The sequence below is a fragment of the Neofelis nebulosa genome, chromosome 15 (assembly GCF_028018385.1).
Source record: "Neofelis nebulosa isolate mNeoNeb1 chromosome 15, mNeoNeb1.pri, whole genome shotgun sequence".
NCBI lineage: Eukaryota > Metazoa > Chordata > Mammalia > Carnivora > Felidae > Neofelis > Neofelis nebulosa.
In genome coordinates this window covers 43220822-43239062 of record NC_080796.1, presented here as the reverse complement: position 1 = coordinate 43239062, position 18241 = coordinate 43220822, and the positions used below count along the sequence as shown (strand labels likewise).

The following is an 18241-nucleotide window of genomic DNA, read 5'->3' as shown; positions in this document are numbered from 1 at the left end:
AGTTTCAGAAGGAGAAGAGAGGCAGAAATGAGTAGAAAATTTATTTAAAGAAATACCAGCTAAGAGCTTTTCAAACCTGAGGATAGATTTGGACATCCAGCTTATGAAGTTGATAAGTCATTCCCAAATTTCAATCAAAATGGTCTCTTCTAGTAATACATTTTAGAATACAACTGTCCATATGAAAGATAAAGAGAGAATTTTAAGAAGCAGCAAGAGAAAAATATTTCTCATGAAGGGTAGGAGCAGATTTTTCAACAGAGAACTTGCAGGCCAGGAGAGAGTAGAATGGTCTATTCAGAATGCTGAAAGAAAAAGACTGCCCACCAATAATACTTTATCCAGCAAAGTTGTCCTTCAGAAGTGAAGGTTGGAATAAAGACTTTTTGAAAGAAATACAAGCTGAGGTAGTTCATCAACACTATAGCTGCCTTACAAAAAATGTTGAAAGAGCTTATTCAAGTTGAAATGAAAGGACATGAACTGTGAAAACATATGAAAAAAAATGACCCACTGGTAAAGGCAATTATGTTGCCAACTTCAGAATGCTTTAATACTATAATAGGTGGTATGTTAACCAGTTTACTCCAGTATCAGGGTTGGAGGACAGGGGCACCTGGGTGGCTCTGTTGGTTAAATGTCCAACTTTGGCTCAGTCCACGCATGATCTCACGGTTCATAAATTCAAGCCCTGCATTGGGCTCTCTGCTGCCCGTTCTGGATCCTCTGTCTCCCTCTTTCCACCCCTCCCCCACTCACATGCATGTACATACGCTCTCTCTCTTTCAAAAGTAACAGTTTAAAAAAAAGGTTGAAGGACATAAGTATTACAAATAGCTATAGCCATGATAATTTGTTAATGGATGTGCAATATGAAAAAGATGTCAAGTGTGACATCAAAAACATAAAATGTGTTTATGTCGGGAACTAAAGGGAAGAGTTTTTGTGTGTGATTGTAAAATTTTCCAAGTAGGCCTCAGTGAGCAGAAAACAAAATCTATAGTAGATACAAGATAAAGAGAGGAAAGGTACCACTATGGAAAATCACAAAGACAGAAGAAAGGAAGAAAGGAACTACCAAACAGCCAGAAAACAATTAACAAGATGATAATAGTATGTCCTTACCTATAAATAATTTCTTTAAATATAAGTGGACTAAATTGTTCAATCAAAGGCATACAGTGGCTGAGGAGTAAGAAAACAACACCCAGCTATATGCTTTAAGAGACTAACTTAAGGCTCAAAGAGAAGTGATGGAAAAAAGTGAGCAGAGATAACTATTTGCATTACACAAAATAGACTAAGTCAAAAGTTGTAACAAGAGACAAAGTGCTGATATGATGATAAAGGGGTCAGTTTGTGAAGATTGTACAATTGTAAATACATATGCATCCTACATCAGAATACCTAAAGATATCAAGGAAATACCAAGAGATCTGAAGGGAGTAATAGATATCAGTGTGATAGTAGAGGACTTTAATACCCTGCTTTCAACAATGGATAAATCATCCAGGCAGAAAATCAATAAGGAAACATTGACTTGAACCATACTTTAGATCAAATGGCTTTAGCAGACCTATACAGAAGTCTCTGTCCAATAACAGGAGAACACACATTCTTCTCAAGAACACAGGGAAACTGTCTCTAGGATAGACTATATATTAGTTCACAAAATAAGTCTCAGTGAATTTATTTATTTATTCAATATATGAAATTTATTGTCAAATTGGTTTCCACACAACACCCAAAAGGTGCCCTCCTCAATGCCCATCACCCACCCTCCCCTCCCTCCCACCCCCCATCAACCCTCAGTTTGTTCTCAGTTTTTAAGAATCTCTTATGCTTTGGCTCTCTCCCACTCTAACCTCTTTTTTCTTTTCCTTCCCCTCCCCCCATGGGTTTCTGTTAAGTTTCTCAGGATCCACATAAGAGCGAAAACATATGGTATCTGTCTTTCTCTGTATGACTTACTTCACTTAGCATAACACTCTCCAGTTCCATCCATGTTGCTACAAAGGGCCATATTTCATTCTTTCTCATTGCCACGTAGTACTCCATTGTGTATATAGACCACAATTTCTTTATCCATTCATCAGTTGATGGACATTTAGGCACTTTCCATAATTTGGCTATTGTTGAGAGTGCTGCTGTAAACATTGGGGTACAAGTGCCCCTATGCATCAGTACTCCTGTATCCCTTGGGTAAATTCCTAGCAGTGCTACTGCTGGGTCATAGGGTAGGTCTATTTTTAATTTTTTGAGGAACCTCCACACTGCTTTCCAGAACAGCTGCACCAGTTTGCATTCCCACCAAAAGTGCAAGGGGGTTCCCGTTTTTCCACAACCTTGCCAGCATCTATAGTTTCCTGATTTGTTCATTTTAGCCACTCTGACTGGCTAAAATGAGGTGGTATCTGAGTGTGGTTTTGATGTATATTTCCTTGATGAGGAGCGATGTTGAGCCTCTTTTCATGTGACTGTTGGCCATCTGGATGTCTTCTTTAGAGAAGTTTCTATTCATGTTTCCTGCCCATTTCTTCACTGGATTATTTGTTTTTCGGGTGTGGAGTTTGGTGAGCTCTTTATAGATTTTGGATACTAGCCTTTTGTTCGATATGTCATTTGCAAATATCTTTTCCCATTCCGTTGGCTGCCTTTTAGTTTTGTTGTTTCCTTTGCTGTGCAAGTCTCAGTGAATTTAAAAGGATTGAATTATTTTTTTCCAAACATAATGGTATCAAACTAGAAATAAATAACAAGAGGAAAAGTGGAAAATTAAAAAAATATGTGGAAAGTATTAACATACTGCTGAGCAATTGATGCATTAAAGATTACATCAAAAGAGATGTAAAAATATACTAAAATAAAAATGGAAGCATAACATAACAAAACTCATGGCATGGAGTAAAAGCAGTACAAAGGGGAAGTTTATAGCAATAAATGCCTACATTAGAGAAAAAGAAATAAACAACTTTACACCTCAAAGAACTAGAAAAAGAACAAATGAAGCTAAAAATTAGCAGAAGGTAGGAGACAAAGATTAGAGCAGATATAAATGGAGAATAGAGAAGTAATAGAAAAGATCTTCAAAACTAAGAGTTGTATTTTTTTAATAACCTTTTTAAATATTTATTTTTGACAGAGAGAGAGCAAGGGAGGGGCAGAGACAGAGAGGGAGACACAGAATCTGAAACGGGCTCTAGGCTCTGAGTTGTTAGCATAGAGCCTGATGCAGGGCTCTAACTCACAAACCCTGAGATCATGACTGAGCCGCCCAGGCATCTCTAAGAATTGTTTTTTTTAAAGTTAAATAAAATTCACAAAACTTTAGTTGGATTTACCAAGTAAAAAAGGAAGGACTCAAATAAATAAAATTATAAATGAAAAAGGAGATATTACAAGTGATACCATAGAAATACAAAGTATCATAAAAATAAAAGACTGCCATGAACAACTGTATGTCAACAATTAGACAACCTAGAAAAATGGATACATTCAGCCATTGAAACACATGACCTACCATGTCTGAATCAGGAAGAAATAGAAAATCTGAACAGACCAATGATAAATAAGGAGATTTAATCATTAGTTAAAAACTTCCCATTAAAGAAAAGCCTAAGACCAGATGGCTTTGTGGGTGAATTTGCCAAACATTTAAGAAGAATAAATGCCAGTTCTTATTATTCTCTTCCAAAAAATTGAAAAGGAGAGAACATTCCCAAACTCATTTTATAAGGCCAGTATTATGCTGACACCAAAAGCAAGATAAGGATAATAAAAGAAAAGAAAATTATAGGCCAATATTCCTGATGAATATAGATGCAAAAACTTTCAATGAAATGGTAGCAAACCCAAATCAGTGGCACATTAAAAGGATCATTTACCAGGGACTTCCCCTCTACTTGCTAGATGGTGTGCTGCCTAATTTATGAATCACTTAATAAAGCCAGTTAGATCTTGAAACAAACAAACAAAAAGATAAAAAACCACGAGCAAATGAGATTTATTTCTGGGATTCAAAGATGGTTCAACATGTGAAAATCCATAAATGTCATAAACCACATTAATAGAAGGAAAGATAAAAGTCGTATCATCTCAACAGATCAGGAAAAGTGTTTGATAAGTTTGATCTTTCATGATGAAAACTCTCAACAAATTAGGGGCACCTGGGTGGCTCAGTCGGTTGAACATCTGACTTTTGGTTTCGGCTCGGGTCATGATCTCACGGTTTGTGGGTTTGAATCCCACATCGGGCTCCGTGCTGACACTATGGGGCCTGCTTGGGATTCTCTCTCTCCCTCTTTCTCTGCCCCTCCCCCACTCACTCTCTCTGTCTCTCTCAAAAATAAACTTAAACAATTTTTTAAAAATTAAAAAAGCAAACCTCTCAACAAATTAGATATAGAAAGAACATACCTCAACATAATAAAGTACACTGGTGACAGCCCTACAGCTAACATTATACTTAGTGGTAAAAGGCGGAAACTTACCCTCTGAGATCACGAACAAGACAAGGAGGCCCACTCTTACCACTCTTACTTAACATAGTACTAGAAGTCTTAGCTAGAGCAGTTAGACAAGAAAAGAAATACAAGGCATCCAAATGGGAAAGAAAGAAGCAAATTTTTTGCTGATGACATGATCTTGATATAGGAAATCCTAAAGACTCCACCAAAAAATTTTTAGAACTCATAAACAAATTTAGAAACATTTCAGGATGCAGGATCAGCATACAAAGATAAGTTGCATTCCTCTACACTAACAGTGAACTATCTGAAAAAAGAAATAACACAGTCCATTTATACGAGTATCAAAGACAGTAAAATGCTTAGAAATGAGTGTAATCAAGTGAAAGATAAAAACACTGAAAACTATATGACACTGAAGAAGGAAATTGAAGACACAAATAAATGGAAAGATATTTCATGATCATAGATTGTAAGAATTAATATTGTTAGCATTTTGTTCATATTAACCAAATCCATCTATAGAGTCATAGATGATTTTTATTTTGTATGTAAATACAATATTTATCAGAATCCTGATGGAATTTTTTTCATAGAACTTGAAGAACAATCCTAAAATTTATAGGGAACCACAAAAGACCCCAAATATCAAAAAACCAAAAACAAAAACAAAATATATTGAGAAAGAACAAAACTAGAGGCATCACACTTCCAAATTTCAAATTGTGTTACAAACTATAATAATAAAAACAGTATGGTACTGGCATAAAAACAGACATGTGGGCCAGTGGAACAGAATACAGAGCCCTGAAATAAATCCACATGTACATGGTCAACAAATACTTCACAAGGGAGCCAAGAGTACTCAATGTGGAAAGGATAGTCTCTTTAAATAAATGGTGTTGGGAAAACTGGATATCCACATGCAAATGGATGAAGTTGGATCTCTGTTTTACATCAGTCACAAAAACTTGAATGGATTTTGAGGACTTAAACATGAGATCTGAACCCATTAATCTCCTAGAAGAGGGGTGCCTAAGTGGCTCAGTTCATTAAGCATCTACCTCTTGGTTTCAGCTCAGGTCCTGAACTTAGTTTCATGAGGTTGAGCCCCACATTGGGCTCTGCACTGACAGTACAGAGACTGCTTGGGATTCTCTCTGTCTCTTTCTCTGCCCCTTCCCTGTTTGCATGTGCTGTTTCTCAAAATAAATAAACATTAAAAAAATCTCCTAGGAGAAAATATAGATGATAAGTTCATTGACATCAATCTTATCAATGATATTTTGGATATGACACCAGAAGCACAAGTAACAAAAGCAGAAATCATTAAATGAGACTACATCAAACTAAAAAGCTTCTGTATATCAAAAGAAACAATCAAGAAAATGAAAAGGCAACCTACAGAATGGGAGAAAATTATTTGCAAACTATATATATATGTGTGTTTAGATTCCACATATGAGTGAGATCATACAGTTTTTGGCTTATATATCTGGTAAGGGGTTAATATCCAAAATATAAATGAAACTCAGAACTCGTACAATAACAAAACCCAAATAATTTCATTTAAAAAATAGGCAGAGGAGGGGCACCTGGGTGGCTCAGTCGGTTGAGTGTCTGACTCTTGATTTCAGCTCAGGTCATGATCTCCCAGTTGTGGGATCAAGCCCTGCTTAAGATTCTCTCTCCCCTCTCTCTCTCTCTTCCTCTGCTCCTCTTCTCAGCTCATGTTCTCTCTCTCTCTCAAAAAAATTTATGTATACACACACATACATACATACATACATACATACATACATACATACACACACACACACCCCACTTCTGGGTATATATCTGAAGAAGATGAAATCACTATCTTGAAGAGATACTTGTACTCCCATGTTCATTGCAACATTATTCCCAACAGTCAAGATATGAAAACAACCTAAATGTCCATCAATGGATGGATGGTTAAAGGAAATGTGTTGTATATGTGTGTGTATGTGTGAGGTGAAATATTATATATATCTGCATGTATATAATGAAATATATTCAGCCCTAAATAAAAAGAACATCTTGCCATTTGCAGCAACATAGATTGATCTTGAGGGTGTTATTCTAAGTGAAATAAGTCAGAGAAAGACATATACTCTATGATCTCACTCATATGGGACTCTAAAAACATGGAACTCAAAGAAAGAGAGAGTAGAATGGTGGTTGCCAGGAGCTGAGGGAGAGATGTTGGTCAAAGGGTACAAACTTACAATAACTTACAATAATATGAATAAGTTCCAGGGATCTAATGTATAGCCTAAGGACTACAGTTAACAATACCATATTGTATTATTGAAAATTGCTCTGAGGGTAGAACTTTAATGTTCTCACTATAACAACAACAAAAACAATAAATTAGTAATTATTCAAGCATGTGTGTTATGTTAATTAGCCTTATAAAACATTTCACATAAGTGTTTATTGAATCAAATTGCACACCTTAATGTTATATGTCAATTATCAATAAAGCTGGAGAAAGTAGTTTTCACTGTCTTTACCTAATTCCATGCCTTTCAGTCTTTTTTTTACCCAATAGCATATGTAGAAAATGATACTTACATGATAAACTTGGGAGGGAAGGAGTAGGAGATAGGGAGGAGAGGAGGGAAGTTGATTTTCTCTTTTTCAATACCTGCCTCTGATCAGAGACCGAAAGCATTTTTATTCATTAGTGTAAGACCAGAAGTTCAGCCACCTGATTTCATAATTACAAATGCCCCACGTATTGATTTTACCTTATTTTTCAGTCCAATTTTCCTCAGATATATGTAGCAGATTTTTTTTTTTACTGTAAGTATACTGTTTTAAAATGCATTAGCATGACTTGGTATAACATTTAGTAATAATGGACTTTACAGAAAAAAGAAAACCTCACTTCCCTTTTTATTGGCTTTAAATCAGCAATTCATACCTATAACTACTCTTCTGTTTAAATTTTCTTTCCATCACTCATGACTGACAGAAACCTCAACCCTGACTGAATCTACCAATTATCTCCTCTGCCTAAACTGTTGGATGATGATGGGGAAATAGCACATTGTTGCCATTAAACACTAGGTTGGATGCCTACCAAATTGAGTGCTCAACTATGCCTGAAACAGTTATTTCACACTTCCTCCTTAAACCGCCAACAACTTCTCTCTTAAGCAGAGAGCTTTGCTCCTACTTTACAGAAAATAATTGGCAATTTTTACACAAAACTTTTGCTTTTGCACCACAGATTCTAAAATCTTGTGTTCATATCTTCTCTTTTCTTATAATAATGGAAAACATTTCCAGCTTCCCTCCAAGACTCATCTCACTATCATGATCAGGATCCCGTTCTTCCTGCCTTCTCAGAGATATCATCTCTTTTCTTTTTGGCTCTCTGCTGGCTCGTTAATTCCTATTATCATTTAAACATGTTCAAGTCTGCACCATACTAAAAGAAAACAACAAGACAAATCTATCTAGCTTCATCTCGCTCTCTCTCCTCCTACTTACTTTCATCTTCCTTGTACAGTCTTTGTTAAATAAGTTGTCTCCATACACTGTCTTCCTTATTCATACTCACTGCATAATCTTCCTGAATCTGCTTTCTCCTTCCTATCCTTCCATTGAATCTCATTTATTATGGCTTTATGCTTTACATATAGTTACCATTTTTTAGTTGTCACCTTGCTTACTGTTTTGCCACATTTGTTTGAGAATTTCTTAGATATAACTTCTTCCCTTGATTTTCATAACAGCACACACTCTTGCTGTATTCTTTATTTATGTCTAGTTGCTACTTCTGATTTTGGTTTATGTCATCATCTGCTTTAATGGCTTTCCACAATACCCAGCATACATTGTAAACTCTGTAGTCTCGCCCTAACCTCTCCAGCTTCATCCCTTGACATTCTCTTCCTTCCACTCTGCATTCTAGATAGTTTACTTGTTTTTTGTTCCAGTTTCTAGAGTGCATTGTTCTTTCTCTTAACTTCCAAGACTTCCTGCATATTGTTTCTCCAGTCTGAAATGTTGTCCCCTGCCCACTTTAGAACCCAAATCATCCTTTGCTTGCTTGACATTGATTTACATGTACTTTCCTTCCTAAGTAGCTTAGTGACTCTAAATTAGATTAGATTTCCATATGTTGTCCTGTAGTATCCTGTCCTTTTAGTATAATACTCATTACATTTTATTGCATTATATATATTAGATGCTTTATTTTCTTTTTTTTTTTTTTTTTAATTTTTTTTTCAACGTTTTTTATTTATTTTTGGGACAGAGAGAAACAGAGCATGAACGGGGGAGGGGCAGAGAGAGAGGGAGACACAGAATCGGAAACAGGCTCCAGGCTCCGAGCCATCAGCCCAGAGCCTGACGCGGGGCTCGAACTCACGGACCGCGAGATCGTGACCTGGCTGAAGTCGGACGCTTAACCGACTGCGCCACCCAGGCACCCCAGATGCTTTATTTTCTATAAGTTGTAGAGACCTGATTTTGTTTAGTTCACCATTATATCTTTATCAGTGGAAGAATAAAATTACATATTTTCTTTAATGAGTCTTGCTCATTTACATTCAAAAGACATCACCATTTCTTCATTAAGAATTTTTTTTTTCAATTATTAAGCCAGTGAATTTTCAAGTTCAGTCCAAATGTTTCTACAGGATACCTTGTTTAAAACAATAGTTTGCACAAAAACTGGAGAGTTCCAGGTGTGCTATAGGACTTTGGAGGGCAGGGACTTTTCCTCTTTCTTTAGCACTGCATAGATTTTTGAATGGAATAAATTGAACTTAAACGGGACAGAGAAATGTGTTGATTCTAGAAATTACTTAAAATCGCTGCTCTTTACGTCTCAACTAAGAAGGTTCTAGTCTCTCACATTGACTAGCCTTATAACTAAGACTCCTTGTTTTGGCCTCAGTTTCCTCATTCATAAAATTCTGATTCTGCAAGGTAGGTTAGTCAAACACTGAAAGCTATACTCCATCAAGTTACTTACTAATATTATATATTCTACCTTTCAAAAGTATTTGGTCTCTGAACTGTGATTTTATAAATACATATATTTAAAGATACTCATCTATGAATGTCACAAAATTATGTAAATGCTATTCATTTATGCAAATTAAAGCGTTTTCTTTGCAGGTTTTAATTTCATAGTTTTATTACCCTGGTATTTTAAATTATTTTAGTTATTGTTTTCAGTTAGGGGCCAGAAAATGTGAAAGACCTGATTAAAAAGGAAAAAAAAATTTGCTGAATTTATCTCACCCTTACATTAAAAAACCAAAATTGTTTGTAGTGTTTTTTTTTTTTTTTTTTTTTTTTATTTATTTATTTTTGGGACAGAGAGAGACAGAGCATGAACGGGGGAGGGGCAGAGAGAGAGGGAGACACAGAATCGGAAACAGGCTCCAGGCTCCGAGCCATCAGCCCAGAGCCTGACGCGGGGCTCGAACTCACGGACCGCGAGATCGTGACCTGGCTGAAGTCGGACGCTTAACCGACTGCGCCACCCAGGCGCCCCAATAATATAGAAATTTGGACTATATTTTTATAAAAGCAACATGAAATAGTGGAAAAATGGAATAGAACTATAATTTTTTACTTTGAGAGCATAAAGTGATATCTTTGGTCTACTGAGTCTTTTTGCTTGGAGTGAAGTTCAAATCCTGTTGTGTCAGTGGTACTTGTTATTTACATTGTCTTGAGCTTTCAAAGGCTTTTTCAGAAGTAATATTATCCATTGTACACTATCCTTGGAAAGCACATCTATAGGTATTCAGAAGTTTTTTTTTTTGACAGAATTAAAAAGCACATGACCAAAATGTTTATTAGTGCTAATTAAAAGGGCTTATTTTTAATATACTAAGTAGAAAAGAAACATTGAGAGAAACAATGAAAATGAAAAGCCAGTGGGAATATTTATCAGATAACATTGGTTTTTATATATGAATAAGTATATAAAATATATTGGAAAAACTTCTCTAAAAGCCCTGCGGATATCAATTATATTTTAAGTAAGCTTGATGCTTTATACCTACCAATTTATATTATTTTAAAAAAGACTTTATAGAGTTGCAAATATGGAATCTTAAAAGTGAATTTTGATATAAAGCATGCATTAATAGGTGTTCTTAAATATTTAGGATTTTAAATGGAAATTTAAGGTGATATATCTTGGTCTAATTTCTAAGAACTATAATATATTTGATTACATATTTAACACATTTATTTTTCTTTTCAAATTGAAGGTAATGTGTTCAGTGTAGTTAAATCTGAAAATTCATATTTCAGAATCTTAAAACTAAAGTATATAAATAAAAAAGTGAGTTATGGAAATGGTTTTTAATAATCTAACTAAGTTACCAATTTTATTTGTTCCTGTTCCTAAAGGTCATTTAAAGATCAAAATACTTTATTTTTCACCTAATCAACTGTAATATTTAAAGAAAAGTTAAAAAATTCATTTTAAAAGTAGCTTTGACAACTTTAAGATAGTTTTATAAGAATGTTGGTGTAAATATGTTCTCTGGCCTCTGTTTAATGATGTGTGTCAATTATTTACAGATCCGGTGGTATTGTGGAAATTCCCAGAGGACTTTGGCGACCAGGTTGGAACCACATAATTGTTTAAAACCGTTTAAAATTGGAGTACTATGATTATTACTACTGTTAATGCAACAACTACTCTAGCATATGAATTACTATACGTATTTTCTCTTGACCAACTGTAAGAAAAAGAAGCCATGTGTTCAGAATGTATATGGAAAATCTTTTTTTTTTAATGAAATTTATTGTCAAATTGGTTTGGGAAATCTTTTAAAGTTACCAAGTAGATGGGTGATGAAGAAGCCCTTGTATTAAAACTAATAAGAACTGAATGTTTATAATTTCAACATATTTTTACACTCTTTTGATTTCTCTATGGAATATATTTGGAAACATTTAAAATTTTTTTCCGTTAAAAAAACCTGACAATACCATACTTTGTTGAATACCCTTCTATTATTTCTGTCTACTTGAAGTAAGTAGTAACGGCTATAAATCTGTGATTTAGTTCTCTGCTTGTTACAGTAATGTCTGAATCATTTACGTATGTAAGTTAAATTCTTATTTTTTATTTTTACATAGTTTTTATCTTTCTTAATAAAAATGACTCTTAAAAGAAAATGAGAGAATTCAGAATGAATTTAATTCATTTGTACTTAAAATTTTTTTTTAATGTTTATTTTTGAGAGAGAGAGAGAGAGAAAGAGAGAGCGAGCGAGCATGAGTCGGGGGAGGGACAGAGAGAGAAGAAAACACAGAATCTGAAGCAGGCTCCAGGCTCTGAGCTGTCCACACAGAGCCTGACATGGGGCTGGAACTCACGAACTGTGAGATCATGACTTGAGCTGAAGTTGGACACTTAACCAACTGAGCCACTCAGGTGCCCCTATTCCATTTTTATTTTAAATTACAGTCTTTTATAGTTCCTTAAGTATTTAGTCTGACCAAAATTATGCGTTATTTTGACATGATCTATGTAAATAGAAATTTTTTAAAATTTATATTATAGATTTATCATTTTGAAATGAATTATATAATACATGGTTAAATACCAATTTTTTTTAAATTTTTTTTAACGTTTATTTATTTTTGAGACAGAGAGAGACAGAGCATGAACAGGGGAGGGTCAGAGAGAGAGGGAGACACAGAATCCGAAACAGGCTCCGGGCTCTGAGCTGTCAGCACAGAGCCCGATGCGGGGTTCGAACTCACAGACCGCGAGATCATGACCTGAGCCGAAGTCAGACGCTTAACCGACTGAGCCACCCAGGCACCTCCCAATTTTAATTTTTATAGAAATCGGCACTTTCCTGGAACTCTGCTAAGCAGATTCATTTATTTATTTTTTTTGTCTGCAGAACAGTGGGATAAAACAATCTCATCACTGTTAAAATTATAAAATGATATTAGTATGAGCTAACTCCTAAGTTCACAGATATGATTCTTACAGTTCTCATAATTTATAAAAATGAAAGCTGATAAAAATATTGTTTAAAGCAATTCATCCAGAAATAAGTATACAGAAAAATATTTGTTTAGAGAAGTTTATTCAGAAATAAGTATATAGAAAGATGATTTTGATATGTGGAAGGATAGCTTTCTGCATGTGAAATCTTTGGGTAAGACTAGGAAATTACACTGAAAAAAATCAGTAAATGGGCATGTTAATATTAATTCAATAATGCAGCTCTTGACTATTTTCCACATAAAAAGAGGGGTATGCTCTCTTAATTTGATTTAGCTCTTTAGAGAAAGAATAGATTTATAAATATCTTAAGTATGCAGAAGTCCCAATAGTGAAGACATGATCTGGACATATGACATATAATTGGGTTTGTTCCCAAGTAAGGTATAGTTAGATTAGAGCCTTCCTGACTCAGTTTAGCATTTTGAAATACTGTTCTTTTGGTCTTCTCGATTCTTTCTTGTCCACTGACCCAAGAACAGACCTCCTGTTCAGGTCACGTCTTGTTTTGTTTTTTATTTTCCCCCTCTTAAACTGCCCCTGAGAATTCCTAGGAGACCTGAAGACTCCTCACCTTGGGTTCACATGAAGGCAATCATGTATTTGTCGAGTTCAGCTGCAGTAAGTTGTTCAGTGAGAGCAACTGTTGCTGTCCTTCTTTGTGACTGGCTGGTGGTTAGGAATATTTTACTTGGGGTTGAAATGTTGCTTTGTTCCCCAAGTTTGTGAGGTTAGTGGAACATTAGTAAGCCCTTGCACACTTCAAAAGCAGTTCACCAGGTAATGGTGATGAACATCCAGAATTCCAATTCACAGCAGTTACACACTTTTTTGAAGGTTAGAGCTGAAAGGAGCTTTCGATACCATTTTGTTTAACCACTTTATATCCAAAGGAACCAAACTTTACGTAGGAATCTAGCCAAGGACCTTGAAGAGTGGTTTTGTTACATGCTTTTTGGTGAATATTCTGAATACTACAGATGGTTGAGGTACTCTGTATATTTCTCATTCTTACTGCTTACTATTGTCATATACTGTCTGCTTCTTGCTAAATAGCCTTTTCACTGGATCTGAGATATGCTTCAGTAATAATAATAATTAAAAAGCTCTTTATTTAGCTCTTAATATGTATTGGGCAGTATACAGTGTGCCTTAGGTACATAATTCATTTTATCTTCAAATTCACCTAGTACTGCTAGGAGATAGTAATCATCCTCCAAATTGAGGCTTAAGAAACTTGCTTGAGATCACACTGTTTATCAGAGGCAGAGCTAAGATTTGAAGGCAAGTTTGTCTGATTCAAAATCATGTGCTGTTAGCAATTAAACTATATTCTTTCTGTTTGGAATGCTGACCCAAATCCTACCCACCTATTTTATTTTAACTCTTTTGAAAATACTTGCGGCACAGTCGGTTAAGCCTCCGACTCTTAATCTCGGCTCAGGTCATGATCTCATGGTTCACGAGTTAAAACCCCACATCTGGCTCTGCACTGATGGTGCGGAGCCTGCTTGGGATTGATTCTGCTTTTCTCTGCTCCTACCCGACTTGTGCTCTCTCTCTCTTTCTCTCTCTCTCTCTCAAAATAAACTTAAAAAATAATTTATCGTAACAGTTTCCCCCCCCTCAGTATCATTATAATTTGAAATCAGGGTGTGATTGAATCTAAAGAAATAATATCAATTCATTATCCTTTGGTTCTTCTGCATAGAGTTGTTGGTTCGTCAATAAACCAAAGTTGGTTTATTACCTGCTCCTCGGGTGTATTTTCCTTCTTTAGTTGGTGGAGGAGCCAGTGGGACCTCAAAATTACATTTCAGGAGTTTTGATTTTTTTGTGGTGGGAGGTACAGTGCAGAATTTTGTAGAGGGAAGTAGGAGATGAAACTGTAAATGTGAATGGGGCTGGGTTTTGGTAACATTAATGGCCTTGTTAAAGAGTTGGTCCTTGAAAGGAACTTGAGGAGAGTGTAACATAACAAAATAAGTAGGTTAGGAAGATTAGTCTGGAAGAGGTTTCTGAATGGATTGGTTGTGGGAGAAACCAGAAACAGGGAAATTAGTTTAGCTATTGTAGTAGTTCAGCTGAGGGCATCTGAGGGATCTGAAAGAGTTGGTTACATTAGGCGTGGACATGAAGATGAGTGTAAGGGGGGAGAGGGAGGCTTCAGGCAGGGGTGTTCTGGGGGGCATGGGGTAGAGAGGAACAGTGATGAGAGGACGAAACTTGACTTTTGACACTCCAGGAAATGTTGAATTACCTCTAGTCTGAGTGATGGAAGGGGACTTTGGGGATTGGAGAAGAATGGAGAAGTGTTTACAGCCAGGGGAAGTACGAAGCTGTGACCAATTTGAGGATTGCTAAACGGATTGAACTGATGTCCAGTTTGTGTTTTGCAAATACATTGAGGGCTCTGGCTGAGAAGGTTAATGCAGGAGACGCCCATCCATGCCACTGGTACTTGCAGTGTCTCTTCATACATCTGGGAGAGGTTCAGGCTTCTGTATAAAAGGAGTAATTTTGTTTCTTTTTGCTGCTATCAAGATACTCTCTCCTTTGCCCTTAGTTATCTGTTGTTCACTTTTATGCTTAATGGCTTGAGGCTGTTTTGCAGAATACTTAATCCCCCCTACTCTCTGCTTGTCATTTTCAGGGTTCACATTTCTATAGCTCATACCATGCCCTCTTTGGCCCATTGTTAGTCTATGTTTCTTGTAGGAGAGGAGTCAGTCTTTGTGAGAAAAATATACTTTTAGGGGAGAGTCAGAAATAAAATCTTATAAATGCTGAAATCAAACAGGTTTGTGTTTAAATAGTGGCTCTATAGATTGTGAGAAGTGTTGCTTTGGGCAGGGACTTAATCTCTCTTAATTGCTCATTTGCCAGATGGGACTGATTTTATTGATCTGACAGAATTATGATAAGAATGAAATGATCTGAAGTCTGTAAAGGACTCAGCATCATGCCTGGCATGTAGAAAACATTCCGTAAGTGTGAACTAATAGTTTGTTAAAATACTGCAAAGCCACAAATGTTTATTAATTTATGATGAGGCATAGATAAACCTGCTTTATGTAGACTGTCACTTAAATTTTTTTTAACATTTATTTATTTTTAAGAGACAGAGACAGAGCACAAGCCGGGGAGGGGCAGAGAGAGAGAGAGAGGGAGACACAGAATCCAAAGCAGGCTCCAGGCTCTGCGCTGTCGGCACAGAGTCCTAAGTGGGGCTTGAACTCCCGAGCTGTGAGATCATGACCCGAGCTGAAGCGGAATGCTTAACTGACTGAGCCACCCAGGCGCTCCTGTAGACTGTGATTTTTATAGGTGAATAACAAGTTTGAAAATTTCCCTGCTTTATAGACCTTCAGGAAGATTTATAGTTTAATAGCATAAAAGATACTAATATTTAAAAATTCTTCTCTGATGTGTGCTTTCTGACTTTCTGAAATTTCTGTGCCATTAGTTGATGACCACAGTGGGTATTTGCTGTTTAACTGGCAAAAGTTTGTTACCCTTTAGTTAGCTATTTTTATGAAAATCTTAAACTCTGTTTAAGATTTCCTTTTTTTCTCAGGGTGGCTATCAGCAGAAGTCATGGGACCACGGAGCCATGATCTTTTAGTAATGGCCAAGGCATCAGAAATCATTAAGACCTTTTGCTCAGTTTTTAGATAGGAAAGAAGATTAGGAAGAGTTGACCCTAGGGTCATACTTCTTTTTACCTTCAGTCTTTGCAGTACTTTTCCTATTTTCACACAAACTGCAGGTCATTATGCTCCTGGGCCATTTCACATGCCTCAGATGACCTTTCCCTGTTTCTCTGATATACCTTCTCCATAATGCAACTGAAGTGTATTATCTTCTGTGATATTTTGTGGCATTCCTCTTTTTGAGTTCTTGACTCAGTTTTGTATTACTGTGCCTGCTGTGTTACCTGTAATGTGAGTTACCTGGAGTACTTGTTTTTGTAGGTCTTATTTCAGTGAATGCTCTCACTTAAGCTGCTTTCCCAGGCCAGAGACTTTATGTATTTATTTTTTACTTCTCTTTCCCTCACCCAACTGCTGTTGCCAATCTGTCATCAAATCCTATTGTTTGTGGCTCGTTTATGTCTCCTAAATCTCTCCACTTGTCTTTATTTCTGGAGTCCTGTCCGTAATTCACATATTCCCAACTCTTCTTTCTGTTTCTGTCCCTATTTAATTTATTCTCCACAGTGAAGCTAGAATGATCTAAAAGACAGTGGAATGATCTCTCTAAAAAACAAATACTCTACTCCTATCGCTAACTGTCATTGGTTTCTTACAATGTGCCAGGCAGTTTCTAGGTACTTGGCCTGTATTTGCTCATTTAATCTGAATAATGCCCCTGTGAAGTGAAGGGACTACTATAATTCCCATTTTACCGATGAAGCAACAGAACTACAAAATACTTAATTTACCCAGTGAAAGCCACACAACTCTTAAGTAGTAGAGCCATTATTTCAAGCCAGACACTGATGCCAGAGCCGACTCCCCTTTGACATCTTCAAGATAAGGTTCAGCTTCTTAACACCCTCAAGTTTTCTTGTTTCGAGTCCTTTGTTTACATCTTTAGCCTCCTATATTTCTGTCTCCCTTTCCATTATCTATTTAAAAAGTGGTCTGTATTTTATATTGGACATTAGTTTCCCTTCTGTACCATTTATTTGTATTCTTTGAACATGTGAGTCTTTCTGTCTGAAATGCTAATCTCCTGCTTGTACTCTCTTTTGCCCGTCTTTCTGGTCTTGGCTTAGAGGTCGTTTCCTTCAAAGGCTTTTCTTTATGTCACAGGTCTGGATTGAATGTACCTCCTGGGACTTCCCTTGGCATTTTATGCTTTCCATATTATAGCACTTATTATATCTGTCATCTTCCTTACTTTCTACTTACCCATTAGACTAAATGTATTTGAGACTACTATTAAAGAGTAATTTTTAAAAGAAAATATAATCATGACTCTAATACAGATTTAACATTTTATTTTGAAGTTTTTTAAAACTCATTAATTGATTGAAGGTATGAACAAAATGCTGTATATTATTCAGTAGGATATAGACAAATTAGGAATGCTGTAATAAATGTACAAATAGACATAAAAGTGGCTTTATCCACATGGGGAAAGGTGAGGGAGGAGGGAAATCAGTTGTCCTTCTGTAAGACATGTCTGTGGATAAATATTTTTCTATGAGACATGTCTGTGGATAAATATTATTTGTATTGCTATCATTTATTTACAATTTAGGGTTGTAAAATAGCTTCAAGACAATGAAAGGCCCAGAGCCCCTAGAAGAGTGTGTCAGGCAATGGCTTGTTTCCCATTGAAAGCAACCAGTAATCTTTTGGTCCATTTCAATTTTTCACAAATTTTTCCTATAGTCTTCCTCTTCCTCTTGCAAGCATAATAATTTCAAAGAAAGATTATTCTAGATAACAAAATAAATCATGTCCCTAAAGGTTTGGCCTGATTATTTGCATGGGTGCAGCAAGAGTGTTAATTTAGGCTACAGGCCTCTGTGAACTTACATACTCCAAACTGTGCAGTGTAGAACAATTGCTGAGTCTACAAAGTTAACCTTTTTCCTAAAGTTTTCATACAAGATTTCAGATCAGACTTTTAAAAGCCCCTGTTACTTGCTATCCCAAAGCTAGGGAAACTAAGTCCAAGCAAATATCTTTCCCAGATTTTACATGTACTCCCTAAAAATTTGGTAAATTCT

General features: G+C 36.0%; 1 protein-coding gene across 2 annotated transcripts in view; it reads left to right on the top strand.

The window, feature by feature from the left end:
* DENND1B (DENN domain containing 1B) overlaps positions 1–18241 on the top strand; it is a 267771-nt gene that overhangs the window by 65187 nt on the left and 184343 nt on the right. For both annotated transcript variants that reach the window (XM_058700921.1, XM_058700920.1), the window contains exon 3: positions 11052–11095. In XM_058700921.1, the coding sequence (XP_058556904.1) occupies positions 11052–11095 (44 nt within the window). The remainder of the gene's footprint in view (positions 1–11051; positions 11096–18241) is intronic.